The 12,915-nt window shown below is 39.8% G+C and overlaps 1 protein-coding gene across 3 annotated transcripts in view; it reads right to left on the bottom strand.

Annotated features, from left to right (window-relative positions):
• Positions 1-7,256: 7,256 nt before the first annotated feature.
• LOC141802937 (TGF-beta receptor type-2-like) overlaps positions 7,257-12,915 on the bottom strand; it is a 44,562-nt gene continuing 38,903 nt past the window's right edge. For all 3 annotated transcript variants that reach the window (XM_074686761.1, XM_074686760.1, XM_074686759.1), the window contains 2 exons: positions 10,107-10,231; positions 7,257-8,351 (listed from right to left, as the gene is read on the bottom strand). In XM_074686761.1, the coding sequence (XP_074542862.1) occupies positions 8,172-8,351; positions 10,107-10,231 (305 nt within the window). In that variant the 3' untranslated portion in view covers positions 7,257-8,171. The remainder of the gene's footprint in view (positions 8,352-10,106; positions 10,232-12,915) is intronic.

Below are 12,915 nucleotides of genomic sequence, written 5' to 3'. Positions count from 1 at the left end.
AACCCTGTTATCAAGAACCTGGATGCTTGTTCTCTACTAGTGCAGGGCAGCTGTAGTGGAAAAAAAAACAGGAAAGCAAGACCAGCAGGAAGCATTTGTCAGAGAGTTGTGGAAGAATAAAGTTGCTTCACTACAAAGGTTACTGGAGTTTTTACATTGTTGGGTGGATATAAAAATGAAATGGATCAAGTGTGCAAAGGGCACAGTGTACCTGCTTGTGGCTCAGTTAAATGAGAACCAACCAGCCCACTTACAAACCAACCTATGACCATTTAAGCAACCAGCCAACCAAAGGATCAACCTTGCAACCAACCATTCAGCTAACAAATTAACCAACCATTCAACTGACCAGCCAACCGAAAGACCAACAAACCACCCAACTGATAACCGTGTCACCAACCAGCCAATCAACCAATGGCCCAGCCAACCAACCAACAAACAAACAGACCAACCAACTTTTCAACCAATCAGCAACCAACCAAAGGACCAAAAAATCAACATACGAACCAATCATTCAATCCGCCAACTAGTCAACCAACAGACCACCAACCAAGGGACCAAACAACCATTCCCCCCCCCCCCCCCCCCCCCCCCCCCCCCCCCCCCACAAACCAACACACAAACCAACTAACCAACCATTCAACCAACCAACCAACCAATAAAATTACCAACCAACTGACCAGAGGCTTTACAAACCAACCAACGAACCATTCAAATGACCAACCAACCCAAAGACCAACAAACTAACCCACCAACCAACAGATAACCATTACACCAATCAGCTAACTGAAAAATGTAGCAATAGACCACCCAACCAACCAACCAACGGACAAGCCAATAAACTCATAAACCAACCTTTTAACCAACCAACAAAAGGACCAACAAATCAACCTTTCAACCAACTTTTCAACCAACCAACCATCCTTTCAACCAACCAACCATCCTTTCAAACAAACAACCAAAGGACTAACCAACCTACAATCAAATTTTGTTATCAAAGCCTCTCATCCTAACCATATCAGGATCCAGAAGGCAGCTCAGGAGCCTTCCTCTGTCAGATTTCTAAAAAAGAAGTCTACTTCAGGTTTATTTTGAAACACATGTGTATCTCCTGACACACTGCACTCTAGTTTGGTGGGGGGCTTCAGTCACACACTAAGAGTGGTGACGATAATGCACCTCAACCACCAAGAATGGATGGGTCATGAAAGTCAGATGGAAGGAGAGATAGAAAGGAAGACAGGGAAAGTGGCCTGACCATCAACCTGACCTGGAGAGGAGTGAAAATAGAAAAAGTATTTTTATTTTATTATCATTACACATGCTGGAGCCAAACACATTTTTTACTACTCACACCAACCATCCCACTCCTTGACAATTTTGATTGATGTATGAGGCATCACCATAGCAACCAGCATACAGAAAGGATAAGTGACTTTGGCAGGAGAGTATCTCCTTCTGGATTATTAAGACCACCTCAGGGTTGAGTGAGTGTATTGGTATAAATACGTGTGAGCAGTGACGAGCTGTTCCTGGCGAGACGCTCTGCAAGCTGCTGCCTCCCACTCTAAGGGTTAATCGGGTTAGAAAGTATCATGACAGTGCGGCGAGCTGAGAATACATGCGGCCCCCTGCAGGTGTAGAGTTTAACCGATGCTCACTGAAGGCTGCATTCTTATATCTTGAGCTTACACTTTGTGATGCATAGTGACAGGGAGTGACGGAGACTGCCGTGTGAAATTAAATGGGGTAGAAAGACTCTGCGGAGTGAGGGGATCAGAGGGAGAAAAATGTTAAGTTATGCTTGCCAACAGCAGCTGTTTAAATGCAATTAGGTCCCACCAGGATACAAAATGACTCCAGTGTTTTGGTGACTGGTTAGTGTGACTCAGTGTGACTCTCAGTAATGGAAAGACCTGTCACATCCAGCACTCAGACCCTTCATTTTCACAGCGCAGTGCCTCTTTTTTTTTTCCCTCCTTCTTTTTTTTGTACCCTCAAAGCACAAACAGCAGCTCACTGGATGCTGCTCTTTAGCACTGAAACCCAGCTGGTTCCAGGAGGCTGAGTGAGGGGCCATGTGTGCTGGAGAAGTAGAACCACTACTCCCTCTACTGGTGTGAAGATAAAACACAGGCGTATGGAATGGGCTGGGATTTAATCAGCTGTTGTTTCACAGGAAATAAAGAGTTTCAATAGATGCATGACTCATATATTGACATTTAAAATGCTTTTTAGCTGCTGTTACATCATCACTTTTTAAAATATTACACTCATCATCCAACACTTTTTTGTCCTGTTTCCTTTTAGTGTCCATTTTTGTGTTCATGCAATGAAAAAATCAGGATCAAATCAATTTTACTTGTTGACCCACTTTAGATTTAAGTTAAATCAAAGGTAAAAAATGGCAAGAATAAAAAAAAACACACAATATGATTTATAATTTTTAGTCACAGGGATCACAATTGCATATTGCAAAAACTAAGGGATCCAATTTGCGTGGTAAACTAGCATGAAGGGATTAAACGTAACAGGATTATTGTTTCTGTGTCCCATATGATTCATGTTTAAATACTTAACACTTGTCCCGCCCTGTTACCCCAACTCTCCTCTGTGTTTCTCCATGGACACACCAAAATGTTGTGTCAGTGATAAAAAAGTGTCCCCCGAGGGTTTAGACTCAGTAGTGTTCATGTATCTGTATCTGTTTTTTGGAGAAGTTGACTTTTTTGCTGCAGGCCAGTTGGCTTCAAACGATTTAATTAGAAAATGAGAGAAAATGTTGCTTTTGTTACTTCTGACACCCCTGTTCTAATCCATTTATAACACAAAACTGTAAACCATTTATCATGAGCACATATATCCTGCAGTTATGTGTGCTGTGCTGCCCACACCAAGCGGGCCCTTGGCGTAGTCTATGTAAATGGAGAATGTACGATGTGGGAAGGGCAATGGAAATCTCCTTACGAGACAACAAGACAGCCTGTTGTGGTTGATAAATCACTTTTTGACTGCTCCCAAGCGCAATAGTATAACAATTCATGCATTTTTAGTAGTGATGCTGCAGCAGACTGGGTTGATGCTTTCTGAATGGCTGAGATGACTTGGAAGGATCAGTGTTTCAAAGCAGAAACTAAGCAAAGGGCTGCACGGTCGTCCAACGGTTAGTGCTGGAGCCTCAAGGAACGACACTGGTTTGATTCCTTCCTCCCACAGTCCAAAAATATGCTCATCAGGTTAATTGGTTACTCCAAGTTGTCCGTAGGTGTGAGTGTCTGAGTGAAAAGTTGTCTATTTGTCTGTGTCAGCCCTGTGATTGACTGGCGACCAGTCAGGAAAGCTCAGCGCACAGAACATCAGCTGGTTACATCTAGGCAGTCAATCAGCCAACCTGTGGTATGCACACATTTTTAAAGGATGGAGAGAAAAGAACAACATAAATTGGCACATATCTTACGTTTCTACCACTGAAAAGGGCCTGAAGTTCCACATGTTTTAGGGGGTACTCTGGAGTGCGTTTTTGCCACCCAAAAGGGCACTTAAGTACATGTTTTGGCTTTCAAGAGGGCTGTTTATTGTGTTTTGGCTCCCAAGATAGCACTTAAGCATGTGATTTGGCCACCCAAGAGGTCAGTTTATTATGTTTGAACCAGCCAAGAAGGCAGTTTTTTTTCCAGTTTGGCAATTTGGATTTGGCTCCCAAGAAAACACTTAAGCGAGCATTTTGGCAACCAAAATGCACTTTCAACAGTTGGGACATGTGAGGGATTGAGGGGTGAGGGCACCCCTCCTGTGCACTCAAATGTGTCTTGTTTACCAGTATATTAAGTATTGTTACCAATGTGACAATGTGTCCCAATGTACCCTCTGGGTGTCCTTGCTGCTGCTCTACCTCCCTTAGGTTTTTATGCGAATTAAGATTCAAATTTAAAAATTAAAAAACCCATATTTGGCAATTTACTGGGCTATACAGCAGTGATAAATATAAAAAGAAAAAACAAGTGAAATAAATATAAGAATGTATACACTCCTAAATGCACAGAAAATCAGTGTGCTCTTCAAATCATCAAGAAGCACACATCTGGTTAGAGAATCAGCAGTAACATGGGCACGCTCACACGTCCACAGAGTGAAACATATTGAGCCATAAAGTTCACTGTCATATTCACTCTGCAAGCAATGATTTCTAGTCAAGTCACAGCTCCCAATTTTTACCTTGCTGAGCTTCTTTTTTCAGCTGCATTGCAAAACAAACAGACAGCCAGTGGATAAATTGAAAGTAGCTGCCTGCAAGGTACAAAAACATAGACCTACAGACAGGAAAAAAACAGGCAAATTGTGGCACAGACAGGTAGGCAGAAAGCCACAAACAGACACGCACATTTTCCAGTCTGAGTCAACTGTGGGCTCAGGATAAAAGGTCTGCCAGCATCATATTCTGAGCACACATACTCTGTGCCAACACTGTGTTCACCTGCTGTATGAGACTACAGAGAGTACCCTTGGCTTCATCCAACACACACATGCACGCACTCACACCCTTTGAGAGAAAACATTAGCCTGTCAGTGCAGTGAGAAGTGGCTACATTTTAATACCAGACAACACTTTAAACAACACCTTTAGTTTGCTGCATCTACACTAAATGTCCTCAGAGTAAACACATTTTCAGTGCATGTATGAAAGATTGCACCAACATAAGCATGCAAATGCCTTGTGTTATTAATATACAGCTTTAAATGCTGGGATAGCTCAAAGGGCATGCATGCATGACTTATGGAGACATGATTTAAAGTTTGTGCCACAGTGTGCCAGGGAGGGAACGTAAAGTCATCACTCCAAGTCCATGGAACGACTGATGGGCGACCTTGAACATAATTCTATACAACTTGTCACGGTGCACAAGTGGAACTTCTCTGGTAATAAATTATATCACTGTTTTCAGACTGTATTTTAAAAACATAAGGCACATTTAAATTTGGAATTTTCAAACCAATCATGTACTTGGAGTCAGGCTTTGTTTTTGAGAGTTTGTCTGTTTGTTTGTCTGTGAACAACATAACTCAAAAAGTTACGAATGGATCTTGATGACATTTTCAGGAAATGTTCAAAATGAGATCAGGAAGAAGTGATTGAAGGTCACATATTATGCTCCTTTTCTGCAGTTTACTATGGATAATTAATGTCTTCATGAGATGGTAGTAACATGCTTTGGTCCAAAAAGTCAATAAATCAAGCACAGCAGCATTGTTTCCAGGCTCTCATAGCCCCTCTGTTCAGAACGGTCTGATTTAGTGGGCGTGACCTTCATATGTAAATGAGCACTGAAAGCGGCGCCACGAGCTCAGAGTGCACAATGTTTAGAAAACAGAGAAGCTCCTAACATTAAAGGCTAAAACAACAGGCCAACTGCAGCTACAGTTAGCATCCTGAAGCTAACACAGAGATAGGGGGGACACAGAGGAAAAGCTCTTACATCTGCTCACCAGCACACAGGATTTAAAATACTCACATGTCCAGGGTCCGAGGTTTGTTGGCAGATGGTTGGTAATGCACCTGGATTCAGGACCAGTCTATTCGCTAGCCCTCTGTTGTACTGTCCAAAGTTGGAAAAGCAGCCGGCCGTGAAGTGACTAGCACACACATGCACAGTTTTACTGAGTGTAGCTGGCACAGGTCACTGCCACTTAGTCTTGTCTTCTTCCGAGATGGGAAGCTTGTGCATTGAACCATGTGGCTGTTTACAGCAAAAAACAAGGCAGTGTTGGCCGTTTTCACCATATGTGTATATAACTCCAAAATAAATGGTCAAATTGCTTGGCTTAACTATACAAGACAAGGTCACAATAATTTCTGACAGATGTAAAAGTACAATCCAGATCCTGGCAATATTCTGGATACTAAGATCTGAAATATGAAATATGTACTGGGCCATCATAATTTTCAACACTGTTAGGTAACAAATTATCACACAAACCTGCAACTAACACCAAATTGTAGCAGACAGTCTGCTGAAAGGGAGTATAACATTAAAGTAGGACTTAAGTGTTGTGTGACAATCACAAAATGCATGGGGGAGGTCTGCGCTCTCTGAGTGCTTTTGTAGTTTATGATTTTACAAAATCTTTTTAGCCTTTCTTTACTGTATATAAGAACATATATGGCTTTCATAATTCAACTAATATGTAGGTGTTGTGGCTATTTGTCAACAAGAAACAAATTCAAACTGCACTTAACTTAAAGAAATGGCCACTGATGCACGGATCCCGTTGGGTTGTACGCAGGTGACAAGAAGGTTCCATTTCCAGTCGTGACTTATGCTTTTGATTATTTCATACAGGCAATGAAACTAGCAAACATTTCCCTATCCCACCATTGTCCTGGTGGAAAAAAACCCTGTGTCACTTCCTGGTGCATGACCCCAAATGACACACCTACACCTTTATGTGCTCACTGCTTGGCACAGCGCCTATTGCCCCCTGCTGTCACAAAGAAACATATACAAAAAAAACAACAAACTGGTGAAATAGCTCCAGCAGTAGATTTTTTCCTGCCAATGTTTACTATGGTTTATGCTTTATTAGTGCTTCCAACATGTCCATGTATCATCTGTGAGAGCTGAATCGACTTAGACTTATGATCTGGTTGGTTAAAACTATTCTAAAAGCTGATAAAAGCTACACTGAAGTCTACATTTAAAACTAATTAAGTGTTGTTTTGACCTTTGTTAGATAGGACAGCAAAAAAAAAAAAAAAAAAAAAAAAAAAAAAGATAGGACAGCTTTATAGAGAGTTGGGAAGGGCATGCAGGAAGAGGTCAACCAGTGATAGGGGAGCTACAGGCTGCACTCGGGGTACCCCTAACCTTTGGTTTTCAGCTGGATTAGTAAAACGAGGAAGAGTGAAATGTAACGATTTCATTCTGTGTGTAAAATAGATAAAGAATTCTGACATAATTCAGCTTTTCATGTGTCTTTCTTGTGTTCTAGAGACTAATGTGATCCTTTTGCAGCAAAGCCTGCTGTAACTTGTGGGAGTGCTGCTAAAAATATTTTGTACGAGACTGAAAACAGTTCAGATTTTTATAAAAAGTAGGTCACAATGTAAAGTCAACAGTCACTTCCATTCATGTCACAAAACATCCTGCAGGGATGACATAAAACGCACAAAGGGTCTAAGTGTGACACAGTGCAACAGTGCTAAAAACACAGAAGGCACACACACATATTTAGAACTGTAATACTTTTAATTATGGCTTTACAGTTTTGTACAAAAATGATATGAATTTGTCCGATCACCTGATCAGGACTTTATTTCATGTAAGAAAGAAGTTCAGTTCTTGTAGCATAAACACTGTTGAGTGAGCTGGAGCTTCCAGTTTTCAGATTTATGTACACAAATACATATATTCCTCTTGTTTTGGATGATTAAATACTCAAAAAGATCTTTATCTGCTTCCTTTAAACACAAACACACTCACACTCTCTCATGCACACACACATAAGTATCATTTCCTTTTCTTTAAGGCTGGTTTGGTGTCTTTGTTTTATGCAGCTCTTCATGTATGACATCCCTTTTCCCTGAAGATAGCTGTTATAGTATCATGCATTTATCTCTTTTTCACACCACAAAAAAACAAATTTGTATCTTGAATACGCTTTGGTTTGGTCCTGTTGACATCCATTCAATGTGACGCCACTAAAGAGAGCATAAAAATATCCAGACATATGATCTGTATAGGATATTAGTGTCATTAAGCGTCATTATATTTCAATCACTCCCTTCACAGACCTGTCTGAGTCCATGCTGTCCCTCTATTTCCTTTACCTGAAAAGTATTGTAAGAATACAAAAGGCATTGATTATACACATACAAACTGTTGAGCATAGATACTGATAAAGTGCAAAAGGTTTTTGGTCATAAAAAGCTTTCAATTCCCTGTTTATGACTCTTCCAGTCTTTGAAGCATGTTAAAGAAAACACAGTCAGTCTCTGTGTTCGTTTTCATGATCCACATGAGTCCATGTCTTGACGACTTCCAGTTTGCACTTCCGTCAAACATCCCTGACGTTTTCACAGCAAACAATGCTTCCTCTGGAGTTTCACTTCTCCCAGCTGCTTGGTAGTAATTCCTCTGCCAGGCCCTGAGGAGGACGGCACTTTCTGTTGAGCTCTATTTCTCATCCACCACCAAGATTTCTTCAGGGATCTTCTCCTCTGAGTCGGAGCGCTCTGACAGCTTGTCCAGGTATTCCATGTCTTGAAAGCGCTCGGCGACACACTGTGCTGTGAGACGGGCCTCCGGGTCGTGGTCCCAGCAGTCCTCTATGGAGGCACATACCATCTGGATGCCCTGCAGGGGGAGCAGCGGAGACTATCAGTACTTGGACCCTGGGCAGGTCTGACCTAGACAATGTATCATAACCTTGAGCAGCTTATTTTTAGTTTTTGATCACCATACCACCAGATACCCTTCTAAACTGTTTTCAACAAAGAAAATACAAACTGAAGCCTCTTAAGAGGATTGGCTGTTCATCTCTATGTCTGTAGGTTGTGTCAGACATCACAGAATACATTGTGTCTTCAGCCAATCAGAGTTTAGATTACTTTGTTTGATTTAATTTTATGTTAATATCTGTAGTAACTTACTGGGAAAGGTCTTTCTGGCATATCATTGTAAACAACAAAGGATTATGAGACCAAATTACAAAAATGATATTGTAAATTAAACTATAATGATGATACTTTAATACTTTTACAGTCATTTATTGGCACCCTAACAACCCACTGCTGCATGTTTACTGTGAAAGTATCACCAAAATCTTCATTTTACTGTTTTTGTGAGGTTAGTGTGTGGATGGAAGCCATCAAAAAGTGGAAGGATGATTTGAATGGAGAAATCCAGTGTGTACACCAGAGCATTGTGTGTACACAATGCTTATGACAACATTATCTGTGGACTTGTTCAGACTGTAACATATCAAGATATGAACAATGACCTACCACTTTAATTTGGCATCTTATTAAAAATAATTCATTTGAGCCCTAAACTGTGTTATTATCTTCAAGACAATTTTCGTCACTACTTTTTTTACATCAATTTTAGTTTTATCTACTTTTTCATTAGTTCATTTTAATTTAATTTTACTGATTCTATGATACTCATCAGATCTTATACTGATTTTTTTTTAATTTTTAAAAATGTATATGACTCCTCTCACCTATTATTATTCATTGACTCTCTGTACTTTATGAAGCACTCAATTCAACTTATTTGAAAGTATAAAAAGTCCTACATTAATAAAGCTGAGTTGAAATTTGTGTTGAGAAGTCAGAAACAAGCCAAAGACAAACACCATCCTAATAAACAACCCAAGGTACCACGACCAAATGATGAACTAAAACTTATATATACTGATAATAATCACTTTGTATTTTTGGATCCCTTATTACCACAATTAAATGTTTGATTATCCTCTAGTTTTACTGTGAACATGAAATTGTAATTTAGACTCTCAGTCATACCTACGTAGGTATTGAGTCAAAAGTGTTGTATTTTGACCTTACCCCAGCCTGAAACAAACTTGTCATGAACAAATATCTATCTATCTATCTATCTATCTATCTATCTATCTATCTATCTATCTATCTATCTATCTATCTATCTATCTATCTATCTATCTATCTATCTATCTATCTATCTATCTATCTATCTATCTATCTATCCATGTATCTATGACGCACACTGAGAGCTGGATTTGGGATTTTGGCAGTTAATTTTACTTACTTGATAGATAGCACCTCTAAAAATGCCTTTAGTTTACAACACAGACCTGATGAGTTTATTTAAACATCATGTGTTTTAACAGCTGTTGTAAACATAAAAATCACAGCTACATTCATCCAAAGGTTGTCACTTTGTTTGGTTACTGTTAACACCTGAACACTGGTTGGGATGAGACACTGCCCACTCTCCCCCTTTTTTCTACTTCACCCCCTGTCCCATCCTCTCTAAATAAAGGGATACAAAGCTAAAAAAATGGCTTAAACTAAATAAATGAAACAAGAGATAAGGTACAGTATGTGTGATGCATGTGTGATGTCTTACCGTGTGGTTGATCCAGCTGTTGGGGATCTCAGGTCGTCCTCTGTCTCTGAGCACGCTGTCCTTCATGCTCTCCACACAGGGGTGCTCCCTCAGGTTTCCAAAGGGTGGCACGTACTCTTTCACCTCTGCATGAGCACAAACACACAAAGGGAGAAGTACAGAAACATCAGTCTTCAACCTTTTGAAAGCAGTGAACTCTGGGTTATTTTATTCGAGCGTAGAACTTTGAGATGAATTTCTTACTACTAAAGCACACACGGCTCGGTGCCAGAGAGAAACTAGATCAGATGGCAGAGTCCCACAGCGCTCACATCAACAACACCTCTCAAAGGATTCACTGTGCGCTCTAAATTAAAACTGCAGGTTGCAAACTTTAAATAGCACCGGAGCAGCACAAACAAGCTCAGAATCCTGTGCTGCTGAAGAAAAAGGCCAAGGGGGAGCTTTGCTGAAGAGAAATACTTATTATTATCACATTTTTACCCTCAGCATCAAGCGGCTTAAAGTATCTCACAAACGCAGCTCTGGGTTTGTGTCAGCTCTCTCACACAACATCGTCCAGAGCGCTTGTCAGGCCAATTTAGCCGGAGAGTTTACTCTGGGTGAGATTTCAAAGCCTTGGCGCGGACATTATAGTCTGGGAGCTGTGGGTCAAGAGTTTCCACACACCAGCTCTCTTTTCAAGAATTGAGGCGTCCTCGGAGTGAGACAACAAATCAAACTCCAATTTGCTTTGAAGCGTGAAGGGCTTGATTAAAGAAAACACAAGTTTCAGAGATTTGCTCGAGATCAGGACAGACTCTGATAAGATGAGGCACATGACTGAGAGAGGATTGTTGAAGTAAATAAGTGGAGTGATTAAAAGATGACCAGATGAAACACCAGTCAGAGTCCAGACAAAGACAGAGAACTTTAAAGAAAACAGATAAAGTTTTCCACCATTTATTTTTGGCTGTCTTGAAACTTTAAAACAACTTTTGCTTCTGTCTGTGTTTGAACACAAAGATACCTTAAATAATTTCCTCTTTCTTAAGTCAAATATATCCTCCTGGAGATCATTTGGTGTATTATTAATGCAGCTTTCTGCTCCGAATGCAAGCACCGACATGAGGGGATGACCTGACCGTCAAACCTGTTATTGCACAATGATGAGGAAAGAAAGTGTTTACTCAGTGAATCAGGAGTATCAGAGCTGCAGTGAGGACTGATGACTTATGCTGACACAAATATGTTGAGATGAAACGATGAGTCATGCTAAGGATGCAAAAGTTGTCATCAGGTTTAAATTAAAAAACTGTGGTTCGTCTTCACCTGAGGGAAGTTTTTACTGCTGTTCACTTGTTACTTCATAATTTCTGCAGTCCAATGAAATCTAAGCAAGTGTTTCTCTTTTTTTTTTTTGTAAAATGTCTTATTAGACTTTTTTGAAGCCATGTCCGCTTTACAAGTCAAGAAAAATGTTTTATTTCATGATATTCAAAGATAAAAAAGATGTCTGAATTGCTTGTAAAGAAAAAGAAATCCACCAGTGGGGTGAGAAAAATTAACTTGTCTTTAATATCTTGAAATTGGACAGTTTTCAAGACCTGTCAGGTAAATTTGATCAGGTCATAAACACTCTTCATAGACTTCACTATTTACTGTCAAACTGAAATACGCTGATGCCAGGTGCTGGTGACTCAGCTTTTGAGGATGCACCCTGAGTTATAAAACATTCTGCTCTCTGTGCTTTCCAAAAACCCAAAAAGCTGCAAGAAAAGAGTTTAAGACAAGGAAGAAGGATGCTGGGATGGAGGCAAAGCTGTATGAGCAACAGCAACAGAATGTGAGCAGCAATACTAGGGATGTGAATCGAAAACTGGTTCCTGTTGAGAATCGATAAGAAATGTTTCAGTCCATGGATATTGTTAGCCTTTGTGCTTAATGATTCCCTTATTAATTCTTTACACTGTGCCGCAGCCGCCACGCCTTATGTAAACTAGTCTGCTGCAGCTATCTTAGCTTAGCAGTTAGATAATTTCCCAAGAAAACTCTGATTCAGGATTTTCAGCTTGAAGTTTTTTACATAAATAAATAAAGAAATGTACATTACTCTCTCTCAGGAGATTCATATTCAGTACATTCAAAATGGTATAAATCACCTTATTTAACAAAATAACAAAATAGTGCAAGCTTGATGCTAACGTATATGGGAAACTGCATTGATATGCTAGCAGTTAGCATACATAAGTATAACTTCAGCTTCAGAATAGAAATTCAACGTTCATCACAGAAACATATCACATCAACTCTTTGTAAAAAATACTGAGAATTTCAAATGTCAAAAGCTAACAGGCAATTGAAAGGCTCATGGCTGACTTCATAACTACGGAAAGCTTCCAAACAACTTAAACCATTGCTATAACTACTTTGAGACACTAGATGGCCTACTTGAATTATTAATATATTACAACACAGTACATCAACGTCACATTGTGTGCAATTTTTTTTACCTGTTTCTGTATAATTATGCCCAGAAATATCCAGACTCAGGGATCACTTACATTTTATTCACTTACAATATAAACTCAATTAAATGTTGACACAGTTTACAAATTTTAATCAATTCCCATCCCTAAGCAAAACCGCCGGGTGAAGACCTGTCCCAGATGCTGTGAGAGTGGGCTGTGTGTGGTTTCAAACCAGGATTCAATGAACCGACTGTCAGCTGATTAGAGTGAGAATTATGACCTCGATGTCCTGCGTAAGCTTACATGAAGCTTCATGAAACCACAGTTTATCCTCATGTCATTAGTCAACATTAAATTGT

The sequence above is a fragment of the Halichoeres trimaculatus genome, unplaced genomic scaffold (assembly GCF_033239565.1).
Source record: "Halichoeres trimaculatus isolate MK-OKI-2021-1 unplaced genomic scaffold, fHalTri1.1 fHalTri1_scaffold_14, whole genome shotgun sequence".
NCBI classification, from domain to species: domain Eukaryota; kingdom Metazoa; phylum Chordata; class Actinopteri; order Labriformes; family Labridae; genus Halichoeres; species Halichoeres trimaculatus.
Note: the sequence above shows the minus strand (reverse complement) of the source record. Positions and strands in the feature narration are given on the sequence as shown.